Below are 20,249 nucleotides of genomic sequence, written 5' to 3'. Positions count from 1 at the left end.
CTTGCTCTGTCACCCAGGCTGGAGTGCAGTGGTGTGGTCTTGGCTCAGTGCAACCTGCGTCTGCTGGGTTCAAGCGATTCTCATGCCTCAGCTTCCTGAGTAGCTGGGATTACAGGCGCACACCACCACACCCGGCTAATTTTTTTCGTATTTTTAGTAGCGATGAGGTTTTGCCAAGTTGGCCAGGTTGGTCTCAAACTCCTGGCCTCAGGTGATCCGCCCACCTGAGCCTCCCAAAGTGCTGGGATTACAGGTGTGAGCCACCGTGCCTGGCCCTCTTTGTCTTCTAAAGATAAGAGACTGTTATAGGTTATTGCTTTTACTTATAAATATTCTTGGAAGTATTGGCAATTTAGATTTTAAAAATTTACTGTTCAGTAGCTAAGTAAGCACACAGCTTTCATAATCATATCTGTAGCATACTTATCCTAAAATTAATCAAATTACAATTCCTCTATATAGTAGATTATTCTTGCTTGAGTCTCTTCTCTCTGTCTCTCTCTCTCTTTTTTTTTTTTTTTTTTTTTTTAAAGAAATGGGTCTCACCCTGTTGCCCAGGCTGGAGTGCAGTGGTTATTCACAGACTCAAAGTGCACTGCATGATTGAACTGTTGGCCTCAAGTATTCTCCCACCCTCAGCCTCTTGGGTAGCTGGGACTACAGGGGCTCACCACCACACCCAGCTCTTCCTTAATAAATGTTTTCCTTAGCATGGTATTTTTAGTTAATAATTCTTAGAATTCTTTTTAAAGATTTGCCTCCCTACCAAGACATGCATTAGTCATCTAAGGTTGCCTGAAAAACATGTAAAAAGCTTGTAATATTGAAAAATACATAGTAATTCTAGCTGGTTGACTATCAGTTTTTCATTTAAGTTTTTAGCATTTGGTCTTGCTTTTAGATTCTCATGTCCTTTATTATAGTTAAGAGAGAAAAATGCTTTGAGAATTGGTTTCTGCCTGTGTTGTATGTCAGTACATATAATAAGCATAATGGACATATTCTTCTCAGAATTATTAAATATTAGTGGTTTTCTAAGATGAAAATACTGTTCAGAAATTATCTTTTATGTATTTACATACTTTGTAACTCATCTTCAGTTATATAGAAAAATTGTGTCAGAAAAGAGGACATTCAAAAGAAAGAAAAGCACAAATATGGCTATGTGTGCATTCCCATGCAGAAGAAAATTTGTAGCATATGATTGTTTACATTAAAAAGTTTCTTTGAGAAAAGTAAATTCATGGAGGCTTAAAACTATGAGGAAAAAACCCAAATCTTAATGTTTCAACTAGTATCAAAAATCATATTTGATGTTTATAACAGGATATTAGAGTCACACTCTTGATTTGATCTTTTCGCTGAGGCAGTGTAATGGCACCATGTATTTGTTTCATTTTCCAACCCTGCTGGTCCTGAGTTACCTATATTCTTTCTAGATTATGCTTGCAAGCCAGTAAGCTCTTTTCTATATTCATCTCTTTTAGTACTTTATCAAGTATAGCTCTTCAAAACCAATTTACATTTTGACTTGATCTGCTTTTTAAGTTCGTTAGGTACATTTTCTGCCTTGCAGATTGTTTCTGGCAATGATTCCACAAAGTGTTTCTCCATTATATAGCATGGGTCATCATTTCCCAGTCTCTCATAGTAGCTTCCTCATCATTTCTCTAGTGTTCTAGATTACTCCCCACCCACCATCTAGTCCCAAAGCAGAAGCCACATGTTTCAGGTTTTTGTTTTGGCAGCACCTCACTTTTGGTACTAATTTCTGTATTGGTTATTTTGCTGTAATGAAACCATCCCCAAAACTTAGTGGCTTAAAAATAGCAGTTATGTATTCTCATTCGTGTAACTGGAGGTCAACTTGAGGTGGTGGAGGTGGGGAGTGGTTAGCCAGTTGATGCCATACTTTATGCTTTAAACTACAGATTAGGTAGAGATCTATTCCGTATTATTTCTCATTCTCCTTTGGCCAGTGGGCCAGTCTGGTCATATTCTTTTATTTATTTATTTATTTATTTAATTTTTTTTTTTTTTTTTTTTTTTAGAGATAGGGTCTTGCTCTGTTGTCCAGGCCAGAGTGCAGTGGTGCGATTATAGCTCACTGCAGCTTCATACTCCTGGGCTCAAGCAATTCTCCTGCCTCAGCCTCTCGAGTGTCTGGGACTATAGATGTGTGCCACCATGGCTTGCTGTTTTTTTAATTTTTTGTAGAGATAGGCTCTTGTTATGTTGCCAAGCTGGCCTTGAACTCTGTACCTCAAGTGATCCTCTCAACTCTGCCTCTCCAGTAGCTGGGATTACAGTTGTGAGTTACCACATCTGGCTTTCAGTTTTTCCCTTTAAATAAGCAATAGCAATGGTCCGTTTCTGAGTGGATAGTTCTCAAAGTTATTATTAACAGTCTCTTATCTTGATTTTGTGGTTATTTTAAATATATACCCTTTTTACTAAAGTAGATGTCTTTAGTCTTCATAATTCTTCAACCAATAATTATTCCAATAAGATTAACCTTTTTTTTTTTTTAAAGATGGAGTCTCACTCTGTCTCCCAGGCTGGAGTGCAGTGGCGTGATCTCGGCTCACTGCAACCTCCGCCTCCCGGGTTCAGGCAGTTCTCCTGCCTCAGCCTTCTGAGTAGCTGGAACTATAGGCGCATGCCACCACACCCAGCTAATTTTTGTATTTTTCAGTAGAGACAGGGTTTCACCGTATTGCATGGGGTGGTGTTGAAGTCCTGACCTCGTGATCTGCCTGCCTCGGCGTCCCAAAGTGCTGGGATTACAGGAATGAGCCACTGCCCCTGGCCAAGATTAACATTTTAATATAATTCAAGCAGAACAGAATGGTATTATAAATTAGAAAACCTTAAGGATTCCTGCTCATATATCCAAGTCCCTTCCCCAGAAGTAACCAGGTTGGTTTTTTTTTTTAAACTTTGTTTTACTTCTGGTTGGTTACTGTCATAATTCTAGAGATTTATTATACTGCCTCTGGGCCTTGATTTATCAACTTTCAACAATGTCACTGCTCTTTCTTTCTTTTCTTTCTTTTTTCTTTTAGACAGAGTCTTGCTCTGTTGCCCAGACTGGGAATGCAGTGGCACAATCTTGGCTCACTTCAACTTCTGCCTCCCGGGTTCAAGCAATTCTCTTGCCTCAGCCTCCTGAGTAGCTGGGACTACAGGTGCCTGCCACCACACCTGGCTAATTTTTGTGTATTTAGTAGAGGCAAGGTTTCACCATGTTGGCCAGGCTGGTTTCGAACTCCTGACCTCCAGTTATTCTCCCTCCTCAGCCTCCCAAAGTGCTGAGATTACAGGAATGAGCCACCATTCCCAGCCATTGTCACTGCTTTCTTAACAAGAATGATAAGTTTTTTTTGTTGTTGGTTTTTAAAATTTTTTTTTAGTTAAGTTTTTCTGTCAGTTATGTTAATTTTTATTTTATTTTTGTTTACTTTTTTTTTTTTTTTTTTTTTTTTTGAGACAGAGTCTTACTCTGTCGCCCATGCTGGAATGCAGTGGTGTGATCTTAGCTCACTGCAGCCTCCACATCCTAGATTCAAGCGCCTCAGCCTCCCAAGTAGCTGGGTTTACAGGCATCTGCCACCGCGCTTGGCTAATTTTTTGTATTTTTAGGGAGATGGAGGCTTCACCATTTTGGCCTTGCTGGTCTCGAACTCTTGGCCTCAAGTGATCCACCCACCTTCCAAGTGCTGGAATTATAAATGTGAGCCACTGTGCCCAGCCTAAAAAAATTGTATTTCTATTAAAAGCATTTTTTAGACTAGTCACATGCAGTAGTGGAAAGGGGAAAGAGTAGAACAAGTTCTGTCTGCACTAACTGAACAGTCAATTGAGGTAACTCAACTACCTTCAGACTAGCCTCTGTCAGTTACGTTTGTAACTTGAATAACATGCTTAAATTTGTATTTCTTGTTCTATCAAGTTTAGACATTTTGTATCGACTCCATATGTATAAGATATAGAAATTCTTAGCTCTGTATTGCTTTTCACCTCTTTTCGACCATCTATTTTCCCACTTCTGTTAACTGTAGCATTACTTTTACTATAATTTTAATTCACTATGTTCTGCTTATCCAGAAGAAATTCAAGAGGGCTTATACATATATAAAACAGGTTTTGAGCTGATTAATCATCATAGTTTAAAAAACTGGTTTTTAAAGATGAATTATTAAGATAAATGTGTGGAGAAAGAATAAGAAGAGTTTATTAGTGTACAATCTTATCCTCTTATGGGCAGTTTGACCCTTCTGAATTTTATCTTGGTGTCCTTGGGAACTTTTATTTTCCAACCTGTATACTCAGCCATATCCGAATTTCATTAAGGTGTACTATTTTGCATATATTCTTGGTTCTAGGATGCCTTCAACTCTAAGACACATTGTTGCTTTAAAATAATGTTATTGGTTGGGAGGGGATTGCATTAAATTATTAGCCCCATTGAAAATTAATAAAGTGAGAAACATATTTGTATTTAGTTTCTTATATAGAGGGGAAAATAGGCAAAAATAAAAATTGAGTCACCATTAATTCTTTTGTCCACCTTTATTTTCTTTATCCAAAGAAAACTTTTTTTCTTAAAGAAAAAAAAAAAAGAGCTGGGTACAGTGGCCCATGCCTGTAGTCCCAGCTGCTTTGGAGGCTGAGATAAGAGGATCCCTTGAGCCCAGGAGTTACGAGCCAGCCTGGGCAACATAGTGAGACCCTCTCTCTTTCTTTAAAAAAGAAAAAGAAAAAAATTGACCCTACTATTTTGGTAGCCTATCCCTTTCCAATAAACCTACTCGTCTACTTTAACTTACTGTTGTGGCTATATAATAATTCTATGTGTGAATGTACCTAACTCATTTAACTGGCCCCTCTATTTGCAGCCTTTCCTACTATAAACAGTGTTGTAAAGAACTTTTCTTATAGCTAAGTCTTTGCTCATGTCCATGATTTTTTTCCTTCTGATGAATTAGACTTTCTGGGCAAAATAGAGTATGAATTTTTGCATACTTCCTAATAAAAGCAAGTTAACATTTTTGGCCACTAGCCATCACTAAGATATAACTTTTTCTTCTTTTTTAGTGAACACTTGTCCTGCTCCTTCACCTTTTTCTTGCATGGAGACAGCAATGTTTGTACCAGTGTGGAAATTAACCAACATCAACCTGTATACCTTCTCAGTGAAGAGCATATCACCCTTGCTCAACAGTCTAATAGCCCATTTCAAGGTAGATTATTTTATTATATTAGTTAATTGATCTTTTATTGAAAGATCCTTATTGAACTTCATAATTTTACATTTGGGGATTGATGGAATTCCCCCTGATCTTTAGCCTAAAGATGATTTTGATGTCATTTACTTTCTTCTCCCCCATTAGAGTGTTACTACATTTTTAAATACAGGTATTACCAAAAATTCTTGACCATGAATGGTGAGGTAGTTTAAAGTGTTCTTTTAGATAGCGTATTGGATTTATATGTGTTAACGTTTTCAAGGTTATCTTGTGTGTCAGGTCATATAAGCCATGTTTTGTTTGTTGTTTTTTTTTTTTTTCGAGATGGAGTTTCGCTCTGTTGCCCAGGCTGGAGTGCAGTGGCATAATCTCGGTTCACTGCAACCTCTACTTTCCGGATTCAAGCAATTCTGCCTCAGCCTCCTAAGTAGCTGGGATTACAGGCGCGTGCCACCACGCCTAGCTAATGTTTGTGTTTCTTTAGTAGAACTCGGTTTCATTGTGTCGGCCAGGCCAAAGTGCTGGGATTATAGGTGTGAGCCACCTTGCCTGGCCAAAGCCATTTGTAACATAGCTACAAACGGACTTTTGAGACTATTTATACTATGAAAACAGTTGAATTCTAGAAGAAATATTTTATAAGATTGCTGAATTGCTTTTAAGGCTTGGCAGTGTGTTCTTATTTTAACTTTAAACCTAATATTTGCTTTTTAAAGTTTACATGGCAGTACATTATAAATATTTAGATTTATATATCTATATATCTATATTTATATATCTATATTGTTTTTCCTCAGATTGCTTTTTCTTATAAATATTCCCAACTTCTGTTAAAATTCTTAAGAGTATGGGCAGACAATTTTTTTTTTCTTTTTTTGAGATGAAGTTTCCCTCTGTTGCCCAGGCTAGAGTGCAGTGGTGCCATCTTGGCTCACTGCAGCCTCTTGCCTCCCCGGTTCAAGCAATTCTCCTGCCTCAGCTTCCTGAGTAGCTGGGATTGCAGGCGTGTGCCACCACACCCAGCTGATTTTTTTATTAAGGACAGGGTTTCACCACGTTGATCAGGCTGGTCTTGAACTCCTGACCTCAGGTGATCTGCCCGCCTCAGCCTCCCAAAATGCTGGAATTACAGGCGTGAACCACTGCACACAGCCTGGGCAGAAAAATTTTTAACAGTTTATATAATAAACTCAGTGTTGTACTTTATCTTCACAATAATGAAGTATAATAAATTGATTTTTCTCTGGAATGGTTATTATTGGTTTCCTTTTCTTTTTTATAATTGCACAATCACTTGCCACATTGTTCACTGTGTTCCTATTTGGTAAAACAGTCTTTAGTTACTTATTTGATGTCTGCTTTGGGTTTCTAGTTATCTTATGCCCATTTGGACTAAATGGCACTCTCACAGGACAGGCATTCAAGATGTCTGATTCAGCTACAAAAAAATTAATTGGTGAATGGAAACAGTTCTATCCTATCTCATGTTGCTTGAAGGAGATGTCTGAAGAAAAGCAGGAAGATATGGATTGGGAAGATGATTCTTTAGCTGCAGTAGAAGTTCTTGTTGGTATGTATGCTGAGTATTATTCCTAAGGGGAAAACGCATGATTGTATGTATTAGTTATATTTTCCTCAATAACAAGTCTAATAACTCAGTGGCTTTCAACACCAAATATTTATTTCTTATTTCTTGCCCACATTACTTAAGGGCTGCATCTTAGCTGTGGTTTGGCTCCATGTATCTGCTCATTCTGTAACCTAGGTTAAATGAGTATCCCAGTAGCTAGGACATACTGTTCTTATGAGAACAGAAGAAATAATAGGGACTGAACCAAACCATGTAAGTGTACTCAAAGCTTCTGCTGGGATACAGTATATGTTGCATCTGCTCACATTGCATTAGACAAAACTAGTTAAATGGCCAAGCCAAAGTCATTGGGGCAGGGAAATAGATTCTGTCTAGAAAGAAGCATGCTTAGAATGGGACAGTTAATTGTGAATTAATATTTGAAGGCTGAAAAGTTGACAGCCTGTGTTATGTGATGTTTTAATGTTTCGTAAAACTATCACTTCTGATAACTTAAGAGACAGAAAATGTAACTAAAGAATTTGTGACTTTGCATGCTCTGCCTGCCAAAGGGTCAGATTTTTTTTTTTTTAATTTTTTTTTAAATTTTTTTGAGGCGGAGTCTCGCTCTGTTGCCCAGGTTGGAGTGCAATAGCGTGATCTTGGCTCACTGAAACCTCCTTCGCCTCCCAGGTTCAAGTGCTTCTCCTGCCTCAGCCTTGCTAGTAGCTGGGATTACAGGTGCACGCCACCATCCCCAGCTAATTTTTGTAATTTTAGTAGAGATGGGGTTTTGCCATGTTGGCCAGGCTGGTCTCAAATTCCTGACCTCAAGTGATCCACCTACCTTGGCCTCCCAGCACCGGGATTACTGGCATGAGCCACTGCGCCCAGCCCAAAAGGGTCAGATTTTTTCAGATTCAGACATAGATATTCTCTCTGTCTTCTCATTCAGAGACCCAGGTTAACAAAGTACCGGTATCTGGGACATGTTAATCTCATAGTAGAAGACAGAAGTGAGAGAAGCTGCACTGACCCTACAAGCACATTTAAAGCTCTGTTAGGATGTGGCTTATGTCACATGCTTACATTCCAGAGCAAGTCACATAGCCTGACAATGGAGTGAAGACATATACTCTACCTCGGAGAGGCATGAGAGGAGGCATGGAGAAAATATAATTTAGCAGATAATTGGAATTAGAACCTACCATATTGTATTTAAGGGAATCTAATGGTAATGTTATACATGAAGATCACCTCATTTCGTCTTTTATTTGTTTGTTTTTTTTGAGATGGAATCTCGCTCTGTCACTGCCCAGGCTGGAGTGCAGTAGTGTGATCTCTGCTCACTGCAACCTCTGCCTCCTGGGCTTAAGCAGTTCTCCTGCCTCACCCTCCCGAGTAGCTGGGATTACAGGTGCCCGCCACCATGCCCAGCTAAATTTTGTATTTTTAGTAGAGATGGGGTTTAGCCATATTAGCCAGGCTGCTCTTGAACTCCTGACCTCAAATGACCCACCCACCTCAGCCTTCCAGAGTGCCAGGATTACAGGTGTGAGCCACCGCTCCTGGCCTGTTTTTTTTTTCTTTTTTAATGAAAAGATTACCAGTGTTCACTTTTAATAAACACATTACCAGAGCAGTTGTGACAAAAACGGAAACAAAACACACACATTTTTTAGGCTTTTAAAATAGAGGCATATAGAAAAGTAAATAGAAAATGGTTTGTAATTCTAGTGTCCAGATTACCTTTGTTAAACTTAAAAAATAAAATTAAAAAAGTAATACACATTAAGTTGGTCAGAGATGCAAACAAAGATTTAAAAAACACATTTCTAGAAATCTAAAAAATTAAAAGGAAAGCTGCCTTTTTCCAAATCTCTCTCAGCAAAGGTAACCACCACTGGCAGCTTGTTGTGGTTTATTATGGTTTCTTCTAAAAAGAAAAAAAAAGAGAGAAAAAAAAGAGAGAAAAAAAAGAAAAAAAAGAAAAAAGAAAAACTTATGCCAAAGAAGCTTATATTTATAAAAATGTATTTTTATTTGTACAGGTGTGATACCTACTTTTCCATTATAGTACTTTTGAGTATGACTAATTCACTAGTCACAAAGGTAATTGGTTTTCCTGTCCCATTTTTGTTTTCCTTTCAGCTGGTGTCCGAATGATCTACCCAGCATGCTTTGTTCTAGTCCCTCAGTCAGACATTCCTACTCCTAGCCCTGTGGGATCTACTCACTGTTCATCTTCTTGCTTGGGTGTCCACCAAGTGCCTGCTTCCACAAGAGATCCTGCTATGTCTTCGGTTACGCTTACACCACCTACATCTCCTGAGGAAGTCCAAACAGGTATAGTAGTAATTTGTCTCATCAGCTCTGGTAATCTGTTACTTTGTGTACAGTAAGTACTTAAGAAATAATTTATTTTGAAATAGTTTCAAACCTCTTGAGAAGTTACAAGCATAGTACAAGTAATTTCCTTAGCCAGATTTCTAAACTGTTATTATTTACTCCTTCACCCTCTCTGTGTATATGTACATTCATTATCATTGGTCTTTTTCTGAACCATTTGAGAACAAGCTACAGATGTGATGTTCCATCACTCCTGTGTACTCAGTGTATTTCCCAGAATTAAGGACACTCTCCTATACAACTATTACTCTATCCTCTTAGTCAGAAAATCAGCGTTGATACACTGCCATCCAGTTTGCATTCCCTGTTTTAGATATTTTGCTTTCTGTATTTAAAAGTAGCGTGCTTTTATTTTTAAAGATTTGTGTGTTTATAATTAAAATGTACTCCAACAGAGCAGCCCATTGCTGTGCTCTAATTCTTAGCACTTAAGTCCTACAAAAATAAACCCAAGCTTTTATAGTAACTGTCAATACAGAACTAAAGCATTTTAGCTATTAAAAAGGGTTTAGTTACCAAGGTGCTTATTTTCAGCAAAATGCCCTGTCACTCAGAAGGACATATGCATATGCTAAAGTTCTGACCCATCGATTGATGCAACAGGTTTATATCCCTACCCTCCCTCCATCTACCTTTAAAACAAAACATAGAAGAACTTTTTACAATGGAGGATAAACATACAGAAACAAAGAAGAGCTTTTTACAATGGAGGGGAAATATGCTCATGCTCAGCTGACCTTACAAAAAAGACTGTCTGATTTCCAACTAAATGAGAACACCAGAGTGTTTGGCTAGAGTCCAGCAATCATTGACTGACCGAGGTCAGAGGCTGGCAGGGACAGAAGGGCCAGAGTGCTGCCGCTGTAGGGGCTCATTCTGGGCTCCAAACCCCACCTTGATGTGGAAGTCAGGCTCTGTGCAGCAGCTCCATAGTTGGTGTCCAGGGACCCTTCGCACTACTCCTGAGTCCTTCCAGTCTACCTACCTCTGGCCAGCCCCCAACCTTGATGATGTCACTGGGCATCAGGGTAGTCTGGTTTGCTTATACAGCATGATCCATGGGACACCTCCTTCCTCGCCCTCAGCCCACCTCCCTCCACACACCACCCTGTGCTGGCCCTGCCTGGCTCCTGAGAACCCCGCTCTTGGCACTGAGAGTGCTAGGTTACAGAGATGTACTTGACTGCCACACTTGCCTAATGAAATCTGATTCCAAAAAGTAGCATGCTTTTTGTCTCAAAATATAAATAATTTTACCAGATAGCTGGAGCAGCTTGTATCACAAATTAATAAAAAACCCAAATAATGTTACTTTTAAACCTACCTTTATTCTCCTACAGCCTGTTTTTTTGTTTTGTTTTCAGTTGATCCTCAGTCTGCCCAGAAGTGGGTCAAATTTTCTTCAGTATCTGATGGCTTCAACTCCGATAGTACTAGCCACCATGGTGGGAAAATACCCAGAAAATTAGCAAATCATGTGGTGGATAGAGTTTGGCAAGAATGCAATATGAACAGAGCACAGAACAAGTGTGTATTTTCATTTATAAGTTCAAAAATTGCATGTTGATAATTATTTATAATTAGAAGATATCTAAAGTATAAACCATCATTTGTTTGATTTTTCTTTAACTCATAACGTTGATCTTTAAAATTAATTCTAATACTACATTGAGGTTTAATGGAAAATTTTATGAATACTAAAGAATTTTGTAACTTTAAATCTTAGGAGGAAGTATTCTGCTTCATCAGGTGGTCTGTGCGAAGAAGCGACAGCTGCTAAAGTGGCATCCTGGGACTTTGTTGAAGCCACACAAAGAACAAATTGCAGTTGTTTGAGGTAGATTATTTCCCGATCAATTGATGCCTATGTGTGATAGTTTCTCATGCCACTGAATGCTTATGCCCACTTTATTTGAGATAGCTTACATGAACATGACGTTAGGATTTTTTTCAAAAGAAAATTCAAGAAAAAGATTTCAGGAATTTGAAGCTGATTATAGAAATACATGTAGGTATAATCCTTCAGTTCATTCACTGTTACCAGAGGCGGACTCTGAAAGTTTTGTTTCCTAGTGGCTAAATAAAAGACTATTTTATGTGGGGCTATGGTATATATAGCATCTATAAGATATAAAAGGCATATAAGTCTCTTGAGAAAAGCATTGCTTCCTCAATGGCACTGCCTGAGAAATTTCTCCCAAAAGTTGTTTCTTTTTTAGAAAATAAAGAGACAGGGTCTTGGTTTGTTGCCCAGGCTGAAGTAATCATGGCTCACTGCAGCCTCAAACTCCTGGCTTCAGGCGATCCTCCTGCCCCAGCCTCCCAAGTAGCTAGGATTACAGGCATGTACCACCACACCTGGCTAATTAAAAGAAAAAAAAAAATTGTGGAGAGGGGATCTTGGTATGTTGTCCAGACTGGTTTCGAACTCCTGGCCTCAAACAGTCCTCTCCTTGGCTTTCCAAAGTGCTAGGATTACAGGTGTGAGTCACCATACCTGGCCTACAATCTTTTTTTTTTTTTTTTTTTTTGAGATGGAGTCTTGCTCAGTCTCCCGGGCTGGAGTGCAGTGACGCGATCTTGGCTCACTGCAAGCTCCACCTCCCGGGTTCACGCCATTCTCCTGCCTCAGCCTCCATAAAGTAGGAGTAGTTGGGAGGGACTACAGGCACACACCACCATGCCCAGCTAATTTTTTAAATTATTATTATTAATGTATTTTTAGTAGAGACAGGGTTTCACTGTGTTAGCCAGGATGGTCTGGATCTCCTGACCTCATGATAAAATCTTTTTTTAATAGCAAATGCAGCATTGGGTTTTGAAGAGTACATTCTTTTCTTTTTTTTTTTTTTTAAGCTTTTATTTTCGGTTCAGGATTACGTGTGCAGGTTTGTGAAATAGGTAAACTCATGTCACAGGGATTTGCTGTGTAGATTATTTTGTCACTCAGATACTAAGCCTAGTACCCAGTAGTTACTTTTTCTGCTCCTGTCCCTCCTCCCTTACCCTGAAGTAGACCCCAGTGTCTGTTGGACCCTTCTTGTTGTCCATGAGTTATCATCATTTAGCTACCACTTATAGGTGAGAACAGGCAGTAGTTGGCTTTCTGTTCCTGTGCTAAGGATGATGACCTCCAGCTTCATCCATGTTCCTGCAGATGACATGATCTCATTCTTTTTTATGGCTGCACAGTATTCCATGGTGTGTACGTACCACATTTTCTTTATCCAGTCTGTCATTGATGGGCACTTAGGTTGATGCTACGTCTTTGCTATTGTGAATAGTGCTGCAGGGAACATTCGTGTATATGTGTCTTTGTGGTAGAATGATTTATATTCCCCGGGTATATAACCAGTAATGGGATTGCTGGATCGGATGGTAGTTGTAGCTCTTTGAGGAATCACCACACTGCTTTCCACAATGGTTGAACTATTTTCACTCCCACCAACAGTGTATAAATGTTCCCTTCTCAATCTCGCCAGCATCTGTTACTTTTTGACTTTTTAATAATAGCCTTTCTGACTGATGTAAGATGTTACCTCATTATGGTTTTGATTTGCATTTCTCTAATGATCAGTGATGTTGAGCTTTTTTACATATGCATGTTGGCTGCACATATGTCTTCTTTTGAAAAGTTTTTGTGTCCTTTGCCCACTTTTTAATAGGATTATTTTTTCTTACAAATTTAAGTTTTTTTGGATACTGGATATTAGACATTTGTCAGCACAGTTTGCAAAACTTTTCTCCCGTTACGTAGGTTATCTGTTTAGTCTGTTGATAATTTCTGTTGCTGTGCAACTGCTCTTTAGTTTAATTAGATCCCATTTGTCAATTTTTGCTTTTGTTGTGATTGCTTTTGACATCTTCGTCATGAAATTTTTGCCCATTTCTGTATCCAGAATGGTATTGTCTGAGTTGTCTTGCAGGGTTTTTATAGTTTTGGGTTTTACATTTAAGTCTTTAATTCATCTTGAGTTGATGTTTGTGTATTGTGTAAGGAAGTGGTTCGGTTTCAGTCATCTGCATATGACTAGCCAGTTATACCAGCACCATTTATTGAATAGGGAGTCCTTTCCCATTGCTTGTTTTTGTGAGTTTTGTCAAAGATCAGATGGTTGTAGCAGTGCAGCCTTATTTCTGGGCTCTCTATTCTGTTTCATTGGTCTGTGTGTCTTAGTATCAGTACCATGCTGTTTTGGTAACTGTAGTCCTGTAGTACCGTTTAAGCCAGGTAACATGATGCCTCCAGCATTCTTCTTTTTGCTTAGGATTGCCTTGGCTATTTGGGCTGTTTTTGGATTTCATACAAATTTTAAAATAGTTTTTCCTAGTTCTGTGAAGAATGTCATTGGTAGTTTGATAACATTGAATCCAAATTGCTTTGGTCAGTATGGCCATTTTAAGGATATTGATTCTTTCTATCCATGAGCATGGAATGTTTTTCTGTTTTTTTGCATCATTTCTGATTTCTTTGAGCAGTGTTTTGTAATTCTCATTGTAGAGATCTTTAACCCCTCTGATTAACTGTATTCCCAGTTACTTTACTCTTTTTGTGGCAGATGTGAATGGGATTGCATTTCTGATTTGGCTCTCAACTTGGTTGTTGTTGGTATATAGGGATACTAGTGATTTTTGTACAGTGATTTTGTATCCTGAAATTTTACTGAAGTTGTCTATCAGTTGAAGGAGCTTTTGGGCTGAGACTGGGGGTTTTTCCAGGTTTAGAATCATGTTGTCTGTCAACAGGGATATTTTCGCTTCCTTTCTTTCTATTTGAATGCCCTTTATTTTTTTCTCCCTGATTCTTCTGGCCAGGACTTCCACTACTATTATGAATAGGAGCGAGAGGGGGCATTCTTATCTTGTGCCACTTTTCAAGGGAAATGCTTCCAGCTACAGTCTTTTTTAAAAATGGTAAATACAGTGCTGGGTTTTGTGGAGTTATTTCTTAAAACATTCTTTGGGCAGCTGTAAGTGAAATGTTGAAATAAGATTCAGAAAATAGGATTCTATAAGGGAAAAACTTAAAAGGGAGCAAAACTGTCAAAGCATGACAAAACGGTCATGCTTTCCAATGGACTATATTGGTTGAATGATTAGTAGAAGAATAGATGAATGTGGAATTCTTTAGAAATTTATTTAGTTTATATATTAAGGCCTTGTGATAAGATTTGGTTATGAGAAGGTTTAAAATTATGTTGCCTAGAGTTTATTATTTTATCCTGCAGATTAAACATAGATCATAGGCTTTTGCAGTCAAGTAAACAATAATGGTCTTGACATCCCTAGTCAGAACTTGTAATGGAATAGATAGTCACCTGTCTTTCTCATGGAAGTGAACCAAAGAAATGGAGTGCCTGCAGGTTAGGGCCAAGGTTTTTCTACATTTGTGCTGTTGGTTTGAATATATAATAACAGAGTCTCTCAAGTGTGCTGTTATGTTTTTGCATAAATTGAATATTCTTATATTGCATAAGAATTCTTACTTTGCATTTATTGAATAATTCTCTTTGGGTTAAAGAATATGCAATTTTTTAAAGTCTGGCAACTTTGTTGAAAATTTACCTCTGTTAGAGAGATTGGAATAAAAACAAAGATATATTTAGCTATTGTTTAGCAGTTTAAAATAGCTAAAAAACCACACCTAAACTTGAACATAATTTGTATAAGAATGAGGGTCAGCAAAGTGTAATGAATTGGCCACATTTGGCCCACTGCCTGTTTTGTATGGCCTGTAAGCTGAAAATGATTTTTTTTTGTTTGAGACGATGTCTCGCAGACGGGAGTGCAGTGGCGTGATCTCGGCTCACTGCACCCCTGCCTCCTGGGTTCAAGCAGTTCTCCTGCCTCAGCGTCCCGAATAGCCGGGACTACAGGCATGGGCCACCAAGCCTGGCTAATTTTTTGTATTTTTTAGTGGGGATGGGGTTTCACCATGTTGGCCCATCTGGTCTCAAACTCCTGACCTCAGGTGATCCATCTGCCTTGGCCTCCCAAAGTATTGGGATTACAGGTTTGAGCCACCAAGCCTGGGCCCACTGAAAATGATTTTTACATTTTTTAAAAGTTGAAAAAAATAAAGAATGTTTTATGGTATGGGAAGATTGTGTGAAATTCAGATTTCAGTATTGATAAATAAGGATTTATTAGAACACAGCCACATTCATTTATTTACATATTGTCTGTGGTCGCTTTTACCCCACAGTGGCAGAGTTGAGTAGTTGTGACACAGATTGGCCCCCAGGGGGTAAAATATTTACTCTCTGGTTCCCTACAGAAAAAGTTTGCTAATCCCTGGTCTAAGACCAAAAGAATGCTTAAATGAAATCAGGCTTTTCCAGAACTACCATTCGACCGAGCAGTCCTATTACTGGATATATATACCCAGAGGAATATAAAGCATTCTGTCATAAAGACACGTGCATGGGAATGTTCATTGCAGCACTATTAACAATTGCAAAGACATAGAATCAACCTAAGTGCTCATCAGTGACAGATTGGATAAATAAAATGTGCATGTACACCATGGAATGCCATGTAGTCATAAAAAAGAATGAGATCATGTCTTCTGCAGGAATATGAATGGAGCTGGAGGTCATTTTCCTTAGCAAACCTATGCAGGAACTGAAAATTAAATATTGCCTGTTCTCACTTATAAGTGGGAGCTAAATGATGAGAATACATGGACACATAGAGGAGAACAACAGACACTGGGGTCCAGTGGAGGCTGGGAGGAGGGAGAGGAACAGAAAAAATAACTGTTGGATACTAGACTTTTAATACCTGTGTAATGAAATAATCTGTAAACAAAGCCCCATGACATGAGTTTACCTATGTAACAAACCATCACATTTACCCCTGAACCTAAAATAAAAGTTAAGAAAAAATAAATTAGGATTTTCTTTCTCACTATTGGAATTTTTATCAAACAATTCTTTTTTAGTTCCTAAACTAGACTTTTTAATTCTTTTTGAAAAGATGTGGATTTTAAGTATTTTGTCTAAAATGGTTTTAGAGGAAGGCATTAAAAAATGCATGTTGGCAACATAAGTTTAAATTTTTGGTCTTTAAGCTGAACTTTTATTTTTAAAAAGTTATTTTCTTTTGTCCAGGCACAGTGGCTCATGCCCATAATCCCAGCACTTTGGGATGCTGAGGCGAGTGGATCACTTGAGGTCAGGAGTTCAAGACCAGCTTGGCCAACATGGTGAAATACCATCTTTACTAAAAACACAAAAATTAACCGGGCATGGTGGTGCATGCCTGTAATCCCAGCTACTCAGGAGGCTGAGGCAGGAGAATCGCTTGAACCTGGAAGGCGGAGGTTGTGGTGAGCCAAGATGGCGCCACTGCACTTCAGTGTTGGTTGCAAAGCGAGACTCCGTCTCAAAAAAAAAAAAAAGTTATTTTAAAAAATACTTTCTGAAATTCCTCACAGGCATATAGAGATTTAATATGCCAAAATTTTATATAATTGATATGTGTGACTTGCTTTGGTTAGTTTGCTACTTTAGTAAATACAGCATTTCTAATCATTTACTTAGAAAAATAATTACTATTACATTTTGTACTTTAGGTTCTTTGCCCACTACAAATCTAGCTTATTTCTTTTTTTTTTTTTTTTTTTTTTTTTTTTTTTTTTTTTTTTTTTTGAGACGGAGGCTTGCTCTGCCACCCAGGCTAGATCTCAGCTCACTGCAAGCTCCGCCTCCCGGGTTTACGCCATTCTCCTGCCTCAGCCTCCCGAGTAGCTGGGACTACAGGCGCCCACCTTGTCGCCAGGCTAGTTTTTGGTATTTTTTAATAGAGACAGGGTTTCACCGTATTAGCCAGGATGGTCTTGATATCCTGACCTCGTGATCCGCCCGTCTCGGCCTCCCAAAGTGCTGGGATTACAGGCTTGAGCCACCGCGCCGGGCCCAAAATCTAGCTTATTTCTTAAGTGAGGGTAAGACAGACAGTGAGCTACTACGTGTGTATCCTCTTTGCCATGGAATATAGGAGGTTGGGGCATACATTGATAACTGACTCTTAATCGGCCTCTAGCTCGCTCTCAAATCCATTTCTGCTTTTTCTCTGTTCTGGTCTGTATTGCAGGGAATTAAATTTCCTAGACTCCTTTGCTTTCTGGAGTTGGCTAATAGGAGGCACTAACGGAAGATTGGAGGGTGAGAGGAGGGAAGAAGCCAGGGTCTTTCCCCAGTCCCTTTTTGAGCCAACTCCAGCAGCAGCTCCCTTGTGTCCTATTAACACAGCCCCTTCTCATGGTCCCAGTTACTACTGAGCAGATCCTGCTATGGTTCTAGCACCATCCTGAGCTTCCGGGATATGGTGAGACTACATCATCTTAATGTCCTTTCAGTGCTAGAAGTCATAGAAGCTCCCTGCTGTTACTAGTCTCTGGGTTGCCTCACTTTCCTCTGTTTTGTATAACCAGTTCTGTATAGTGAATTTCTTCTGTGTGAAAGATAGGCCTGGACCCTGCCTGATAACATTGGCTTCTCTTAAAAATGATTTGGGAAGAAAAAAAATTCATAGCTGTACAGACAATTTATATGAATATAAATTATTTTAAGAAATTTAAAGTATGTGAAAAAAGCCTAAGTTCCCCTTGACCATCCTTTCTTTCCTGCAAGCGTACTCACTCTCTCTAGAAGTGGCTAGTTGCCAATTAGATACTATTTCTCCATACTTAATTTTATGTATTCTCCTCTCAACACATAAATATTATTATTTTTTTAGAGACTAGCTGTGTTGCCCAGGCTGGAGTGCAGTGATGAAATCATGGCTCATTATAGCCTCAAACTCCTGGGCTCAAACAATCCTCCTGCCTCAGTCTCCCAGCTAGCTAGAACTACAGGTGTGTGCCACAATGCTCGGATAATTTTTAAATATTTTGTAGAGACGGGGTCATGCTATGTTGTCCAGGCTGGTCGTGAACTCCTGGGCTCAAGCGATGTTCCTGCCTCAGCCTCCCAAAGTGCTGAGATTACCGGTGTGAACCACCATGCCTGGCCTCACATAAGTATTATTCTGATGTATTTTTCACAGCGTATTCTTTTCACTTAATGTGCCTCAGATCTTTCCATATTAGTTACTTATAGCTCTACTTCATTGTTTAAAAATTTTCCTGGGCCTGGGTGTGGTGGCTCATGCCTGTAATCCCAGCAGTTTGGGAGGCCAAGGGAGAAGGATTGCTTGAGGCCAGGAGCTCGAGACTAGTGTGGACAATGTAGCGATACTCTCTTTTTTAAAAGAAAAATGAAAAAAGAATGTTACTAACATTACACTGAATGGAAGTATCATAGTTTATATAATCATTCTGGATTTGATGGACATACAGTTTGTTTCCATAGGTGTTTTTGCTTGTGCTTACTTGAAAAAAAAGTAATACTGCTGTAACTATCAGTTATCTATTAGGTTTTTTCGAATACTTACTCTGAGACAGAAGCTGTCGTAGCCTCAGAATACACTAGCTAACAAAAGGCGAGAGGGCTGTTTAAGTACGTGTGACATCAAAAAAGATTCTACCGATTTTACTCACACTTTTTGCATGTAGAAAATGTTGGTTTTTCTTGTGATTTCACTGATCTGAAGACTATCCTCACAATTACTTTTTGTCATTATAATAAGTGAGAAACATAAAATTGTTGCATTTTTCATTAGCGAGATTGAATAGCACACATTTACTGATACTAGACTTTAGTGTGGTGGAATGTTCATAGAAAAACTGCACATAGAAAGCAGGCTGCTAAGTAAAAAGCAATACATTAAATTTCACATGTTAACATTAAAGTACTGCGTGCCTAACATCAATAGGAAAGAATAATCTAAAAGGATTTCTCTGTTGGTTTGTGCTTTGAGGACAATTTCTTTTTTTTACAAAGATTACTCAATGTGGTTGTGTTCTAACATGAAATTTAATTGTTCGATCGGGTGCAGTGGTTCACGCCTGTAATCCCAGCACTTTAGGATGCCGAGGCAGGTGGATCACAAGGTGAGGAGATGAGAACCATCCTGGCTAACACAGTGAAACCCTGTCTTTACTAAAAATACAAAAAAATTGGCCGGGCGCGGTGGCTCAAGCCTGTAATCCCAGCACTTTGGGAGGCCGAGACGGGCGGATCACAAGGTCAGGAGATCGAGACCATCCTGGCGAACACAGTGAAACCCCGTCTCCACTAAAAATACAAAAAACTAGCCGGGCGAGGTGGCGGGCGCCTGTAGTCCCAGCTACTCGGGAGGCTGAGGCAGGAGAATGGCGGGAACCCGGGAGGCGGAGCTTGCAGTGAGCTGAGATCCGGCCACTGCACTCCAGCCTGGGCGACAGAGCAAGGCTCCGCCTCAAAAAAAAAAAAAAAAAAAAAAAAAATTAGCCAGGCTTGGTGGTGGGGGCCTGTAGTGCCAGCTACTCAGGAGGCCGAGGCAGGAGAATGGTGTGAACCTGGGAGGTGGAACTTGGAGTGAGCCGAGATTGCACTACTGCACTCCAGCCTGGGTGACAGAGCAAGAGTCAGTCTCAAAAAAAAAAAAAAAGTTCAGTTGTTCTCTTTAAAGAAACTAGCTTTTAGAAAGAGGTCTAGAAGTAAAGGGCTGATTTAATGTCAAAAATTTAGAGAACCGCTGCTATTAGTATATAACCCCAGTTAATAGTTTCTTACTCATAATAGCTGGGTAAGTGAATGTATGGCCATTTACTTTTCACATCCCTTGTATACTTGGGACATAACTAAATAGTTCACCTCAGATGAATGGAGATCCTGTTTCTCCTACTGCCTTGCATAAAATAGACTAATTCTCAAACTTTTTCATCTCAGAACTTATTTACAGTCTTAAAAAGTTGTTGAAGACTGCAAAGTACGTTTATTACATCTATTTATATTTTAGAGAAATTTTAAAGCACCACTTATTAAAAATAACATTAATCTCAGTGCATATTAACATGAATAAAATAGACATCCACTATATTTTCCTAAACACTAGCAAAAAAACTGATTGAGTGGCATTGTTTTACAGTTGTG

General features: G+C 38.9%; 1 protein-coding gene across 2 annotated transcripts in view; it reads left to right on the top strand.

Moving 5' to 3' along the window:
- MED13 (mediator complex subunit 13) overlaps nucleotides 1-20,249 on the top strand; it is a 127,438-nt gene that overhangs the window by 27,042 nt on the left and 80,147 nt on the right. For both annotated transcript variants that reach the window (XM_030923087.1, XM_030923086.1), the window contains exons 4-8: nucleotides 5,098-5,243; nucleotides 6,622-6,819; nucleotides 8,971-9,165; nucleotides 10,593-10,755; nucleotides 10,955-11,065. In XM_030923087.1, coding sequence (XP_030778947.1) covers nucleotides 5,098-5,243; nucleotides 6,622-6,819; nucleotides 8,971-9,165; nucleotides 10,593-10,755; nucleotides 10,955-11,065 — 813 coding nt within the window. The remainder of the gene's footprint in view (nucleotides 1-5,097; nucleotides 5,244-6,621; nucleotides 6,820-8,970; nucleotides 9,166-10,592; nucleotides 10,756-10,954; nucleotides 11,066-20,249) is intronic.

This window comes from Rhinopithecus roxellana, chromosome 19, assembly GCF_007565055.1.
Source record: "Rhinopithecus roxellana isolate Shanxi Qingling chromosome 19, ASM756505v1, whole genome shotgun sequence".
Lineage (NCBI taxonomy): Eukaryota > Metazoa > Chordata > Mammalia > Primates > Cercopithecidae > Rhinopithecus > Rhinopithecus roxellana.
This window is presented reverse-complemented; position numbering and strand designations above follow the sequence as displayed.